Raw genomic sequence first — 16,387 nt, forward strand, 5'->3', positions numbered from 1 at the left:
TTTTTGAAAGACATTAAACATCAGTTTCATATGGTTCCACTCAATACAAATGCAGCCTGGTGTATTTGTAAGAAGGTGGATCCCAGAGCTAGATAGAATGTGTTTGAATCATGGTTTTGAAACTTCCTTTGTGCCTTAATTCCTACACTTTAAAATGAACGTGCCACTAGCAGTTCCCCATGGATATAAGGATTCAGTGAGACGATACAGAAGTGCCCAGAATTGTACCTAGCACAAAACTGACTCTCCTACAATGCCACCTTGCTATTATTGTAGATATTTGGCAAAAGCTTAATTATCAGAAATCCAAATCCTTACACTCATGTCTTGGCCTGAGATCTGCAAATTACTGGAACATGATAACAGCAGTAACAACATAACGAATGACAGTCTTTTCTTTGAGAAACTGAGCAATTCAGGTTGAGGAGATAAGGGGAAGAAGGGATGAGGGGCAGAAGGAGCCTGACACCTCTTGATGTTGTTTGGAAACTTATATGTTCTCAGCCATCTGAAGTTGGTGGATGGAAACCAGTCTTTCCTTACCAGGGAAGAAGTTGAGGTCAGGACGTGTCGACTCATTTTTCTACAGACCTCAGGATGATGGAGATGGATATTGATGTAATTTCTTATTCAGGGCTTGTTCCTCTTTGCAGAGCCCCAACCATCGCTTTCAAACATGGGCTGAATGGCCAGCAAGTGAAGCCCAGACTTGATCCAGAAACCTAGAAAACTGGGAGGATCTGGGAGCAGGGAAACCAGTAGAGGAGGGAAGGGAGTGTGAGAGGCAGAGGCCTGTTTGATATCAGTGGGGACTGATGCTGCCATGTCTGGGGACAGGATGGCAGGTAGGCTCCAAGCTTCAATGGAGGGTGCAAGTGAACACAGGGAGCAGCTGACTGTCATTTGGAAAGTTGAGCTCAGGAGGTCAGTGAGATAGAGGAGGACCAATGGGAAGCAGTGCCTACACACAGAGCCTGGGATAGATTATTGCCTGCTACCATAGAATGGAGGGCAAGTGGTGGAACCTGCAGGCAGAGGCTGCCCCCAGACCACAGAGGAGAACAGAGTCAAGGGCTGACACTGGACATGCACATGGACAACTTCTGTTCCACAGAAAATTTCTGAGCTGGACACTTGGAAGTCTGGTGTGGAGCATTGCAGTGTTCCTGTAAGAAGTATCTGAACCATGGCAACTCCATTTTGAATGTGGGCTCGGAAAATTAGGCCGAGACTTGCTGGGCTGCATTCTCAGAAAGTTAGGCATTCCTAGCCGGCAGATGTTTATGGTTAAGGAAACAAATTAATAATGTTTACTAAACAGACCTAGACTTGGGAGAGTCCAGATATCCTGATATCTGGAGAACAAAGACTTTCTTAATAATATCAATTCTTGCAAAATATAGTAATTAAGAAAATTAATCCTTTATCACAAACCCTTATGGTAGGACACATCTCTCCATATGTGCAAGTGTTGTACCTAGGGTGGATGTGTTCCCCCCCTTCATTTCTTACTTTTGGGAACCTCTGTCCTACTTTGTCTATGGAGTAACTATTCTTTTGCCACTTGACTTTCTTAGTAAACTTGCTTTTGCTTTGCACTGTGGACTTGTCCTGATTTCTTTCTCACATGAGATCCAGGAACCCTCTCTTGGAGTGTAGATCGGGACCTCTTCCCTGTAACTTTCTCAGGAATGACCATCAGCAAACTGCTGGATAGAAAATGCACTCGTATATTCAACAGCAGAATAATATAGAATGGGAATGTTAGCTATTCAACACTCACCCCAAAGTACATCATTCTTTGGTAAAAGTAAAAGGTGCAGGAAAGATTAAGTGTCATATAAACAAGTAAGCGTGATCTTGGAAGATTCTAAATGTGCTTCCATTTCTTTCTGGCTTCAAAGACTCTAAACATGCTTGCATTTCCCAGACAGTGGATGGTTCTGGTCACTCTGATAGATTTGGGGTTGGGTGGAGGCTAGTTGTAGCTGAGCTCCTTTAGGAGAGCTTTTTGAGAGGAGGATATGTCAGGAGTTGAGATCTCCCCACTGTTTGGGACTGGATTAAGCTGCTCCCATAGCTGAGAAGGTGATTGATCATTGGCAACCGACAGTTGTCCCACACTAATTTTGTCTACACAGTTTTATAATTTGCGGTGTGTGTTTGTGCAGATTGAGCATTTCTAAAAACTCATCGATATGCTTTCATGTATGTTAAATTTTTCTCAATTAATTTTTAAACTTTCTTGATAAAGTCCTGAGCCAAAAAGTAAATTCTCTGGGTCTCATTAAGGAGACGGTCCTAGGGTTGGCAGAGACTCCTTTGCTGTGATCATCACAGCAGCTAGATGAGCAGGATCACCTCCTCTGGTACCATTGAGGGTGAAGCCACACTCGCCCCACCTGATGTGATGGAGGGGCCCTGGTCGGTGACAGCATCTTCTGCTGCCAGGGTCTCCAGCAGAGCAAACCCGAGCAGCTTGGTTCCCCAAACGGCTCCACCACGTATGGACTTTGTGATCTTTCCTGCTGCTTTCCCTCTTGAGGTCCCATTCTGGGCTTTCTTCCCATGCTGCCTTGCTCTAGATAATTTGTTTTTTCTAGCTCCTTCCTGAAACCAGAGTGAAATACTGAGATATCCTCAGCCTTTTGCCCTGAAAATGTTCGATGGCAGCATTCACAGCCAAGGTGTTGCGACTTTACTCTGCTGCTCTATTTCCATTTAGAATGTACAGATCCGGGACAAAGACTATACAAGGATTTGGTTTCCTCAGCATTGATACTCCTTGATAATTGCTTTTGCAAAATTAATGTAACAAAATGACTTTTCCAAAATGACTGCTTCAGGGAAGGCATTTTTTTTTTTTTTAGAATGGACTCCAGGTTGAAACTGTCTTTCCTATCACATGTAGACTTTCCCTCTGCTGTTTATCCTGTTATCTTCAACCTCATTTCCTTAGGCTGCTGTATCACCCTTTGTGATTTTTTCCCCTCATGTACATGTATCAGTGTTACAGAGCATGCATATAAAATGGGAGAGTTTACACTCAGCAAGTAAATGGCAAATTTTGCATATGTACAAAACTTGACTCCTTTGAGCAATTTTTTAGTGGAAGAATTCATATTCATTTTCAGATTCATTTGGATGGTCTCCACTATCTGAGCAGTAAACCCGGGGTGGGGAACAGAAGTTGATCTGTCCTAATCTGTACCCTTTGCTCAGGAGACCTGCTGGATGAGCTGTTTAACCACACAGATGCCGGACGCTTCCGTTTCTTAGGCAGCATCTTGGTCAATCTCTCTTCCTGCGTGGCGCTGAACCGTTTCCAGGCTGTGCAGTCTGTCGACATCCTGGAGACTAAAGCACATGAGCTCTTGCAGCAGAATGACTTCTTGGCCAGTAAGTACTCAACGAAAAATCTATGTCCACAAAGGTGCCAATCCCCATAAGTTGTCATTTTGGGAGTTTCTCCCTAAAGGTGTCTTATGGTAGCTCAGAAAGAAAATAAGTCCTTTCCAGATAAAACATAAAATAAAGCAGAAATATTTGCCTGGTTAATGCAAAATTGTACCTTATGCCATTGTGACTGATAACGTTTTCACCATTCTAGGACCAGTGCTATTTACTGCATCTGCTTTTACCATTTTATGACAACATGTTCTGGTTAAATCTCACATAAATTACATTATTCCTGATTAAAGTTATACTCTAATTTCCTGCATCATCACTTTCACTTTGATCAGAGTGTCTTGTTATCCTGGTTGGGGCAGAGAGCAGACAATGGTCAGCTCTGCTCCATTATTTAATTGTTCACCCATTCAAGATAAATATGGTGGTGCTCTCATATTCTTTTGGAATATACATTTAATTATTTTTAATAGAGGTTTTGTATTAGTTTGTCAAGGTTGCTGTAACAAAGTATCACAGACTAAACAACAGAAGTTTATTGTCTCAGAGTTCTGGAAGCTAGATATTCTGGATGGAGGCATTCACTGGGTTTTTCTGTGGGCTGTGAGGAAAGGATCTTCTCCAGGCCTCTCTCATTGGCTTGTAGGTGGCCATCTTTTCCCTGGATTTCTGCACCTCATCTTCCCTCTATGTATTTCTCTGTGTTTAAGTTTCCCTCTTTTTATAAAGACACCTTCATATTGAGTTAGGGCCCACACTAATGGCCCTCAGTTTAACTTGATGTCTCTTTAAATGTTATCTCCAAATATAGTCACATTCTGAGGTACTAGGGGTTAGGACTTTGACATATGAATTTAGTAGGGGACACGATTTAGCTGTAATAGGCTTTGTGCACCTAATTCAGAGAATCCATGTGGCAGAAAATAGGGTCCATGTATTTAAATTGCGAATGATAAGTAACCCCGAAGAGACGGGTTCTGCACATTGAGTGCAGAAGAGATGGATTCTGCTCTTGATCTGCAATGAAAAGAAGAAATCCCTGCAAAAAACACCTAACAAATAATTTTTTTTTTGGTGTTAATTATACCACAGTATGCTTTTATAAAAAATACAAAGCAGCGCTGGACAGGAAATTAAGAGGTCTCGGTTCAGGCTTACCACTTATTGCCTATGTGACTGAAAGTCAGCTTTGCCCCTGGGGGCTTGGGCTCTGAGTCTGCAGGAGTGGAGGGCTGTGATGAGTTGCAGGGTCTTGTGACTTACCCATCGCACCCAGTATAGACGTGGTATGACCAACTCCCTGCAGTATGGTAATGCTTCGTTTTTCCTTTTCTGCCATTAGGTATCATTTTCAACAGTTCCTTATTCAGCAAGAACTTCAGCTCAGAGTCTGTCAAACTGCCACCCCATGTCTCATATACAATCCGGACCAATGTGTTATATAGCATGCGAACAGATTTGGTAAAAAACCCTTCTTGGAAGTTCCACCCTCAGAATCTACCAGCTGATGGGTTCAAATATAACTACGTCTTTGTCCCACTGCAAGACATGATCGAAAGAGCCATCATTTTGGTGCAGACTGGGCAGGAAGCTCTGGAACCAGCAGCACAGACGCAGGCGGCCCCTTACCCCTGCCATACCAGTGATCTGTGAGTAGCCTGGGGCTGGAGCCAAGCTGCCCTCCAGGGTCCACTGACAGTGAGAAGGGCCTTGCATTTGGCAAGCTGAGGAGAGAAAACTTTGAGTTTTTCTATGGTTATTTCAAAAAGCACTTTAAAAAAAGTTTACCCCCATCTTTTAATTTCCCAAGGTTCATTTTTTTAAATATGCTTCTACTATTTAGGTAGAAGAAACATAATGCTTGAGATAATATGATCAAATGAAGTGTTAAATTTGACATTGGGCATCATCTATAGTTTTAAAAACACTTAAAATAAATTTGATGAATAATATTCACAAGGGCTATGCATGTCCAACAAAAGACTCCACCTGTTTAACCTTGGGAAAACTGAGGAAGGTTATTTTCTCTGTACTGCAAATCCTTAGGAATAGGCTGTATACTGGGCAGGGTGGCGAGGGATTCCACACAGGCCTTGCTCATAGCTTAGGTACCCTTCAACTAATATGAGAACATTTAGGAGTTAAATTGTATAATTTGGCTGGTGACATCTACAGGAGGAGGGGGAGCTCAGTGAAGTGCTGGAGCAGCTGGACAAGAGGACTTGGAGGGGATGTCACAGAGGCATTAAAGCAGCTGTCAGGGAGGCCAGGAAGGGCATGTTTGCAGAGAGGACTGGAGGCTGTGGTCGGACTTGGGCTCAGTGAACCTGAGGGTGAGCTTGGATGCCTCGGTAGGGTCAGATGATGAAAGGACTGCAAAGCTCACCAAAGTGGGATGAACCATATTGCTGTGGGCTGTGAGGTTCAGCCTGGATTCCTTACTTTCCACATGGTGGATGCTGTTCTCATAAGCATCCTGCTCCCACAGCTGGCCCAACCCTGGATAACGAAGGTCATGTATTTGCAGTCTCTGCCTGCTGGCTGTGATGCAGAGCCTCAGGAAGATACCACCTTCTCACATTCTCTCAAAAGCACACTAGGAAGTAAGTGGCTGAACATTAGTCTACTGAAGGGACAGGTTTGCATGTTCTTTTTTAGTTATGAGAACAGGGAGAAGCACTCATCCATCATTGAGACGCTGCCAGTAACAACTCATGGCACATTCCACCCCTCACTAGGGCAGAGCCATGGACCACCAAGCAAAAGTCAAGACTGCCTCTCCAGGTGACTGGGGGACACACACGTAAGGACAGGTGACTTGATGTCTTAACCCCGCCTTCCTGTCTAGCAATATGCTGCATACATAACAGCACATCCACACATTTTGATAAAAATGCTGGTGGTACAGGAACAACCTTCTGACAGTGAGAGGATAAAAGGCTGAAGACCACCTGATTGGACTTGGAGTAGCCTAGTGTGATGCAGAGAACAAAGGGTCGGGAAGAAAGAGATGAAGGCAACATTTTCACTCAGGGGCTCCCTTGTTAGGCAAACTGTTAGTAAGCCTCTTAACCTCTTTCTTTGTAAAATGGCAGCTTTCCTTTCTTTTCAAAGTGATGATATTTTTGGCTTTGAACATTTTCAACCAGTGATTTTCAGCTCCTAAAGCATTTTTCCTGGAGGTGATAGCAGCGGGAGCAGAACCCAAGAAAACTGCTGTTGTTGGCTTAGCTAGGTGTCATGCACAAAAGCTTCATACCCAGCTCAAACACCTGAGAGCTCTGAGAATTAGCAATCTGTGTTAGACACTGAAAGAAGCCAATGCTTTATTATGCTCATTTTCTAAAGGCAAACCTCAAAACTACTGCATTCTGAGAGTCTCCTTCTAGCTCAAAAGTATGTTATGATCTCCACCCATAGAAGAGGGTGGTTGTGCTTACCTGGATGGGAAGATGACAGTTCCCTCTGCTCCTGTTCACAAGAAAAGGCTGGGGGTTTACTTTGTCCATTCTGACATAGGATATTTCCCAAGAAGGCACGTTGTGAAGAACAGCATACACTCCTGCAAATGTATTGATGGAAAGCCACAGATGGCCTGAACAATCAGTTTGCAGTTCCTACTGTGTGCTTAACAGACATTGCAAGAGGGTTGGAAAGGAGGCATTGAGGGACATGGATGGAGGCATACTTTTTTCATCCCTTGAAGATACATTCTGATGTATGAGAAACATTCCAGCCTAGAACGCTGGAATGAGTGGAATGCCCAGGCGTGATTCTGGTGTCATGGAATTACCTCTGTCATTCTACTACTGGGATCCAGCAACATAACTTGTCAGAAGTACTGTTTTACTTCTTTGAGAAAGATGAAGAAGTATTTTACTTCTCCGAAAGGGTTACATCTTGAGATTTCTCATTGTGCTGTATCCTTCTTTTATCTCTAGTTTCAAAGTCTCCCTTTCTTGAGGGCTTAGAGTACCTGCAGTGATTGAAACACAGTCTGAGATTTTGAAAGAACTCAGCTATTTGAGTAAAAATCCTAAAGCACAGTTTGTACTGTAGACATTTGTTAATTTTTTAAGTAGTTTCCTCCTGCTTACTGAATGAGCTACCTATTCATTAATTTATGAATTTATTCAGTGACATTTATGTACTTTTTGTCAGTCTGTAGACTGAATTAGTAAAGAAAATAGGCAAATCAGTAAACAAAATCGATGAGTCAGTAAAGAAATTAGGTAAAAATCCCTGCTCTTATGAGACTTATAGTCCAGGGAAGCACAGACGCCCAATATACAATTAAGAAGACAATTGCATTGAATGTTAGGAAGCAGGAAGTGCCATGGAGTTGGCAAATAGGATGAACAGGGTCAGGGACACTAGGAGGGGAATATAAAATTGTTAATGTGGATGGGGTAGACCCTATCAGGAAGGTAACATTGTAGCAAAGACTTAATGGGGTGCAGAAACACAAGGGGAAGTGTGTTCTAGAGCAGAGGAACAGCCCATGCAAAGGCCCTGTGGTTGGAGTGGCCTAGGGTGTGTGTGAAGGGTCATCAGAGCAGAGTGTACAAGGGAGAGAGGAGGAGGTGAAGTCAAAGAGCTGATCATAGATCGTATGCTTGCAGGTGATCGGAGTGGTATTAAAACGCTGCTGGAGGGTTTTGAGCAGGAGTGATGTCATCATCTGACTTATACTGTAAAAGCTTTGCTCATGTTGTTGTGTGGAAAGAGCTTGTACGAGTAAGTGTGGGACACAGATAATTTAGAAGGCTGTTGTAATAATCCAGGTGAGAGATGATGGTGACTTGGCCCAGTGTGGTAGCAGAGAAGGTGGTAAAAAGTGGTCAGGTTCTAAGTTGCATTCAGGAAGTAGAGGCACAGAGTCGCCAAAAGATTTGATGAGGGTATGATAGAGAAACATCAAGGAAGACTCCCCTATTTTGGTCCAAGTAACTGGATTGCTGGGATGGTCTCCAACTATGATAGAAACAACTGTGGGTAGAGGTTTGGAGGATAAGGATAGAAACTCAGCTTTGAAGACGTCTGGTTGCCTTTTAGAAATCCGAAGGAAATGTGAAGTAGGTGGGTTTGTTCAGGAGGCTGGGGCAATGTACCTGGATCTACTAATTTAGGAGTCTCCCCCATTTTGATGGCATTTAGAACTCTAAGATTGGATGGCACTGCCATGGGAAAGAGTGTAGATAGAAAAATAGAGAGGGCAAAGACCAAGTCTGGGGCCCCTCTCCTAAAGAGGTCAAGGAGAAGAGGAGAAAGTATCATTGAGACAGGAGGAAATCCTTCAGAGTGTGGAGTCCTGGAGGCCAGGCTGAGCAAGAGACTCCAGGAAAGGGAGTAATCAAGTGTGTCATATGTGGCTCCTGGGTGAAATAAGGTAAAGACAGGCAATGGACCACTGGATTTAGCAATGTATACACCATCCAGGACTTCATAGAGAGCAGCTTCCATGATGTGGTGAGAATGATGGCCAAATGAGAGTGGACAGAAGGGAGACATGGAGGGGTAGAATTGGGAAGTGAGCTCAGACAGCTCTCAATGGGAAGAAGTGGGAAGAAGTGGCTGGAGGATAATTTGGGAAGAAGATTTTTTAAAAAAAATATAAGACACTACCTAGGGAATAGTCCAGTAAGATGGAAAAATTCGTAGTGTATAAGCGGGAGGTAATGTACAGCTGTGTCCTGAAGTAGTAGAGGGGAAGAGAACTCAACAAGTGGAGAGACCTGCTACAGGTAGGAACGTGGCAATTCGTCTGTGGTAACAAAACCTGTTATTTAACTAAAAACTTTCCATATTTCTTGCACACAGATCTCTCTCTCTCCTACTTTTTTTTTTCATATAGTGTCTACCAGCATCTCATGGAACTAATGTCCTGAAGGGCATGCACTGGGAAATGTAGAGTTGGACAGGCAGCAGGAGTTTTTGAAATTTCATGTTCCTATAATCCCCATAATTCATGGGCAGTTATCACAGGACAGTTTTATGATTGGAACTGTAGTGTACTTCATGAATATAAAGGATTTCAAATGTTAATGTATTGCTTCAAAGAGTAAGCCAACTTACTCAAAAGGTTTTCAGAAAATTAAAACCACAACAATATTCTGGAATTGTTTTATATGCACAAAGAATATTTATTTGAAAGGGCACTTGTTATTTCCTCTACTGCTTGTTGCCTGCTTCAGTTCACGTCACCCTGGGGTGGGTTCAAGAGAAGGAGAAATGGAGCGTGCTGGGTCAGGCTGAGTGATGGCTCCCATGAGGCATTGCATCTGGACTTTGACATCTCTTGGGCAAAGTGGAGAGTGAAGGGTTGACAGCCACTCATGCTTGAAATGTTGAATTCCTGCTTAAAAAAATCAGCTTGATCCACAACAGACCAGTGAGAGGACCTTTCATGTTATTTATTATGATTGTTTTTCTTCCTTGGGCTTTACTTCAGGTAACCTTATTAAATACCTCTCTCTTCTATTTAGTCATTGTTCTTAGCAGAAATTCCCATTCCTGATTGCCCTCAGAGCTCAGAGCTGCTGGAAGCCCCCTCGATTGCCCGCAGGCTCTGACCTGTCTTACCAACACAGGTAATTTGTTGGTGATACCAACTGTAGTGGGAAGGAGAAGAAAAATCCTTGTTAAATTTTGTAATTCTTCATTTTCTCAAGCCATACACACCTCTTATAAACTTACCTCCTTGCTGGGAAGAGGAGGATAGTTTCTTGTTAAAACCTCAGTGAATCATTTCTCCAATTTGTCTATGTTTTTTCCCTCAACAGCAGCAATAATAATCTCTTAAAATTCTATCATATTAGAAAATCTCATTTATCCTCTAAGAACCTTAAAAATATGGCAGAAGATATTGAGACTCTGATAAGTAATTTCCCCCAAAGTCTCACAGGTTCTTAATACCCCTCACTCCTCAAATAAGCTATAAATTGCCACTTGCTACTTTTAAGCACTTAGTATAGAAGCCTTGGTCACTTGGCTGCCTTTTCACTCCAGTGTATTTGAAAGTCTGACATGTTTTCGGCTGGGTGTGGTAGCTCATGCCTGTAATCCCAGCACTTTGAGAGGCCAAGGCGGGCAGATCACGAGGTCAGAAGTTTGAGAACAGACTGGCCAATATGGTGAAACCCCGTTTCTCCTAAAAATACAAAAATTAGCTGGGCATGGTTGCATATGCCTGTAATTCCAGTTACTTGGGAGGCTGAGGCAGGAGAACTGCTTGAACCTGGGGGGCAGAGTTTTCCATGAGCAGAGATCATGCCATTGCACTCCAGCCTGGGTGACAAGAACAAGACTCTATCTCAAAAAAAAAAAAAAAAAAAAAGTCTAGCATAGTTTCTTATATCCTAGCCAGAACTCAGATTTAAGCAGTAGTTCATAACTTTGGTTGGTGGGAGTTTGGAAATATGTGGGGTGTTTTGATGGTAACAGCGGGGGCCAGTATATGTTTAGTGCCTGAGGGGCAGAGGTGACAACGGTTTTGTAACAAATGGCACTGTAGTGTTCAATGAAGAATAGTCCTAGCCAAATTCCAAAACACCCTCATTTGGATCCACTGTTTGCTTTGCCTCTGATAAATTATTTCAAGGCCTTCATCATTCACTCATATAGTTATTCCTCTAATCATTTCTGTAAAAACATTTTGTTTTCTTATGTTTCATATGTATGACACACATTATGCTGGGATGGATGCAGAGGTGAGCACGATGCAGTTCTTGAGGTCAAGAAACTCACTGCTTAGTGCAGTAGTTAGCATACATTCGTAATTAATAAGGGGTGACAAAGGAGTTACAGACCCTTTAAAAGTGGCAGCACTGGCTTGGTCCCAATAGGCTTCATGCCTTCCTCTACCAAGTAAAATGTAGGAGAATTTCTTGGTAGAATTTGTATGACCTGTAATTCTGAATTAAGTTCTCGAAGTCTCCTTCTTCAGATGTTTTAGATCCTGACAGTGCATCTCATCTTCTAAGGTTATCTGATCTCTTTCGAGCTTCCTGGATCCCTTTAGAATCTCAGACTTGGAATGATGACAGAGCTGGGATGAAAAAACTGCATTTGGGTGCCAGCTTTGCCACTTGCTGCTTCGCAAGAGCTTGGGCCAGTTTTGCACCAGTTTTGAGTGTCAGTCTCCTCACCTCACACGAGGTATTAATTGCTGCTTGCCCTGCGCGTTGGGTTGTAGGGCGCAGTGAAGCTTCGTGCTTGAAGAGACCCTGGGACTTGTAAGGGGCAATGTCAGGCACTGTGAGTAGGTGGGATGCTCTGAGTGGCAGCCCTCTCCATTCTTGAACAGTTTCAAATGTGAGTAAGTTCTTCCACCTACTGATGCGGAAGATCAATACAGGTCTGATGTTCTTGGATGGTGTTAGATTCAGAGGTAGGGATGCATGCAACTGTCTTCCCTTCTCCCTGGCTTTCCCAAGGGAGTTACAAAAACCAGGAACAATGAAATGAATGAAAGCCAATGTTCCTCTTTGTTTGTGGTTGGGGAATTGCACTTACTTGCATGCATGGCTCTGGCAGTGGCTGAGTCAGGAACACTAGAGTCTTAAATGCCGCTTGCTCCACCTTCCCTAACCTCCACTCCCCTCCAATTCACAAATCACGTTAGACTGTAGCTGGCTGTGTTGCGGAAGGCAGTGGAAGACAGAGAGCTAGCAAGTGACAGGGGTAACATCAGTCTGTGCCTCTGGTTTCATGAAAAGGAAAGGGAGGATGAAGGCAGAGAGAGAAAGCAGAGGCCAAATGCACTGGTCCTTTTCTTCAGCAACTGCCCCCAACTGTGTCCTTTCTCCCCAGGATTGGTGAGGACAGTTTCTGGGCAGTACTGGTGATGGGCAGAGGGTTGGTGGAGTGGGGCAGGATAAGGGCAGGTAGAGGCCAGGCTGATGTGAGAGGTGATGGCTGGAAATTTGCCATTTCCTGCACTTGCCTCAAAGTCCTACAACCTGAGCAAAAAAAAAACCCCAAAAAACAAAAAACAAAACAAAACAAAAAACCCAGCTGATTTGTTATGGTCGTTCTTTCTATAGTAAGACTTTGGTTTAACACGCCCATCACTTTTCTGTCATTGCACTCACTGATAGTGTTGACAGAGGCAAGTAACAGATCAAATACCATGAACAAGGCTTATTAAAATGGGAACCAAGGAGGTCCACCTGCAGAGAAAGCAATGCTGACAATGTTTATGAAGATCAGAGTATCTCTTTAGAAAGGCTTAAAGAAGTAAGAGAGTTGAATTTCCTAGTGGTAAAATCTATAGACAGTTCTTTGATTTGGGTTCCAGAGAAGGGAAAATGTACAGAGGAGATTCTAGATTCTTAGTTTGATTCATGCTGTCCTGGTAAGAGGAAAATTCTATTTCTTAGGTCAGTAAGACATCCTTGACCTTTGTGCCTTTCTTTTTAATTTTTAGTTCTATAAACAAGTGATAATCAAGAGTGAAGAAAACAGTGAAAATAATTCACACTTAATATCCTGTTCTAAAACTACGTTTATTTGTTTATTCATGTTATGTTTTGGGATGAGTCCCTACGGCATTCTTTGCCTTGGCGATGCATGTTTTACCAAGTAGGAATCGCAAAATCTTGCCAAGATTTAGCCTGAAAATTTTTGTTCTACATATTCATCTAGGAACTATTTATGGAGCACTCACTGTGTGTCATGCACTGTAATTGCACGATATATGTAGTAGGGAAAGATATAGTCCTGCCTCGAGGAAGGTTGGAGAGAAGGGATTGTTACGACTGTATTAAGAAAAGAAAACCAGCCTGGACAGCATAGCAAGACCCCATCTTTACAGAAAACAAACAAAATTAGCTGGGTGTCGTGGTATGTTCTGTAGTTTCAGCTACTTTGGAGGCTGAGAAGGGAGAATTGCTTGAGCCCAGGATGTTGAGGCTGCATCAAGCCCAGATTATGCCATTGTACTCCAGCCTGGGCAATACAGTGAGACCCTGTCTGGAAAAAAAAAAGACAAGAAAATTACGAATGACTTAAATCTGCTCTGCTGTCACCCTGCTCTCATGGAGACCCCAAGGGATGAGAATCAGAGCAACTCTTCAGAACTTGGTACTCAGTGCACTTGTTGTTAGTGATACATAATACATAATGCTTCAACTTTAATATGAACCTTTTCCAATTATTAAGATAAGAATTAAAGTCAAAAAATGAAACCATCTTCTCCTCTCCCTTTTTCCGATTCATCCTCATTCATTTTCTCCCTTCGTGTGGTTACACTTCTATAACATGCTGTCTTTTTCTTTAGTTTTAAAATTCATTACGTGCAAGTTATTTCTTTCTTTTCTTGCTTAACTTCTAGTTTTTCAAATAACCATATTTGGACTTTATCAATTCTCTCTTTTGTCTCTTTTAACTTATTTCTACTTTGATTACTTCCTAACTCTTATGTGTCTTCAATATGTTCTTTTATAATTTGAGACAAATGTTTAATTCATTATTTTTAGTATTTTTCTTACATATTTGTAGTTAAATATAATATTAGGTACCTAAGGTAATGACCTTTCTTTCAACCATTACCTTATATCTCATAGATTTCATATGTAGCTAATAATTTATTGTTTTCTAGATGTGTGCAGTACAGGTTTCTATTTTTTTTTTTTGATCCAAGAGCTGTTTGAATAAAACTTCTTTTAATTTCCAGTTGGAAATTCTCAAGAATTTTAAACATATAAAAAACGATGTTTATGCTGTATACTTGTAAAAAGAAACATACAAATTAAATCTGCTCTGTGATAGCATGTTTTTACATATCAGATGGACAAAATGCAAAAATTGCAACATTTACTAAATTGCCAAATTCTGCTGCTAAATATTAATTTCTGAATTGCAGTCAAAATATTATTCTCATTATTTCTGTTTTGGTATCAAGCAGTATAAAACCTACTTTTGTGAATAATTTATAGACACTTGAAAAATAATTTCTAACTCCCTATTTTAGGGCAGAGAATTGATTTGCTTTAATTTTGTTATTTAGGATTTTTCTGTCCTCAGTTTATGTCCTCCTGATCTGCCTTAGACTGGGTTAGTAATTCTAGTCCTCCATTACTTGGTTGACCCTCTCTCTTTTTCCCGTGGAGTTTGGCTCTTGAATTTTGGTAGTTTGTTACCATGTGCATGACTATGAATAATTGTGCTCTGGGTCTTTTAATGCTTTGTGGACTTAACTTTACCTTATATGATACTGAAATGGTAAACTCTGCTATTTTTCTCTTTTTCTTCACTCCTTCCTTCTCTTCCTCCTCCTCCTTCTTCTCTTCTTATTTTTCCTTTCTTTTTCTCTTCTTCTCTTTGCATTTTAGTGTTTCTATTTGCTTGATATGCCTTTGCCCATCTTTTCATTTACATTTTTTCTGAAGTATTTTGTTTCAGGTGTGTCTCTTGTATGCATTATACAGCTTCTTATATAGGCAGCATTAATTCTTTGATAGTATAAAATGCAAATATATATATTGTCTTACCTCTCTCATATCTTTTATGCTTATAATTTTTCTTTTAAGCTAATATTTAATAATGTTTTATTATTGTCTTAGTGGTTACCTTATAGTTATGACTTTATGTAAGTAATATAAACCCTTGTTTTTTTTACCACAAGGAATAAAAACTTAAAATATGTTCGCTTATTTTATCATATACTTTCTTTTGTCCATCATGCAATTTTAGTTGGTATTGTTAGTCTTACTTAATGTCATCTTTTGTGCCGTTAAAGACACTTATATTAATATTCTACATTTGCCAATATTTTAAAAAATAGTATTTTAGTTTGGCATACACCAACTTTTTTTTTCCTCTCTGTCTCATTTCCCCTTATCCTTCCATTTGTTTTTCATATCACTTCTGCATTTCAGGGAATAGTAGCATTTCCAATCTGTCTTGTAATCTTAATTCCTATTTTTGTTTGAGCCTTGCTTTTACGAGAAAATGTATTCATTGCTTACCATTAGCCCTTTCATTGTAAATTACCAGTCATCATTTGGCAGGATGAAGTTTGCCATCTAGTAATTTCCTTAAGATGCTCTCATAATATTACCTGAATTCTTATGTACATAAGACTCTTTGTATCAATTATATTTGAAAGACAGCTTGGCTGAATATAAAACCCTTGGCTCATTCCTTCCTTAAGTATCCTGTAAAAATAGTAGCTCTATTGTCTTTGGTCTTGAATGTTACTATGGAGAAATCTGAGGCCACCTTGATATTTTCCCCCTTTTATATGACTTTGTAATTGTGACAAGCTGCCAGTAGCTTAAAAATTCAATAAATTTTATTAGGGTATGTTTAATTGTTGAACATTCTAGGACAATTTTCTACGATGACAAGATAGGTCCTTCGGATGTGTAGATTTGAATTTTTTAAAATTGAGATTCTTGATTATTCTAGCTTTGCAAATTTGGAAATATTTAGTTTTTCCTTTTCAGGGAGTTTAATTGCCTGCATTTCTTTTCCCTGTGTTTCTAATCAATAGATTTTTATGTTTTTAAAGATTCTTTATTTCTGTTTCCTTTAGTTGCATTTCTTGCATTTATTTTCTATGTTCCTTACTGTATTTTGCAGTGTCAGTTTGGCTTGTGTTTCTTTTGATTTTGTTCTCCTTTGTCTGATGGTTACTTGTTTCCATCTATTTTTTCTAAGTTCTTCCAATTCGCATTTCCTATCTTTCTGCTACTTTATCATCTCATTAACTCAATTATGTGGTGCTTCTTATAGAGGGGCTTGCCTTGTTTAAGTTGTTTAAATATGTTTAAATTGATAACAAAAAGTATTTCACTATTGTCACATGTTCAGTGTCATCAGATTTTTGGCATGGGTTTTTTACTTATTAGTAATTGTGCAACTCTCAATCTCTTCTTATTTCTTGCACAAATGTTGTGCTTAATTTTTGTTACCATGGTTGTTACTCATCTGGAATAAATTGGATATTCCTGCCAAGGTATCTGCAAGAGGATCC

At 40.7% G+C, this 16,387-nt stretch overlaps 1 protein-coding gene across 4 annotated transcripts in view; it reads left to right on the forward strand.

Moving 5' to 3' along the window:
- Nucleotides 1-16,387, forward strand: part of ABCA13 (ATP binding cassette subfamily A member 13) — a 446,251-nt gene that overhangs the window by 164,434 nt on the left and 265,430 nt on the right. For all 4 annotated transcript variants that reach the window (XM_035253372.3, XM_078342412.1, XM_035253370.3 and 1 more), the window contains 2 exons: nt 3,223-3,399; nt 4,751-5,057. In XM_035253372.3, the coding sequence (XP_035109263.3) occupies nt 3,223-3,399; nt 4,751-5,057 (484 nt within the window). The remainder of the gene's footprint in view (nt 1-3,222; nt 3,400-4,750; nt 5,058-16,387) is intronic.

The sequence above is a fragment of the Callithrix jacchus genome, chromosome 11 (assembly GCF_049354715.1).
Source record: "Callithrix jacchus isolate 240 chromosome 11, calJac240_pri, whole genome shotgun sequence".
Classification (NCBI taxonomy): Eukaryota; Metazoa; Chordata; class Mammalia; order Primates; family Cebidae; genus Callithrix; species Callithrix jacchus.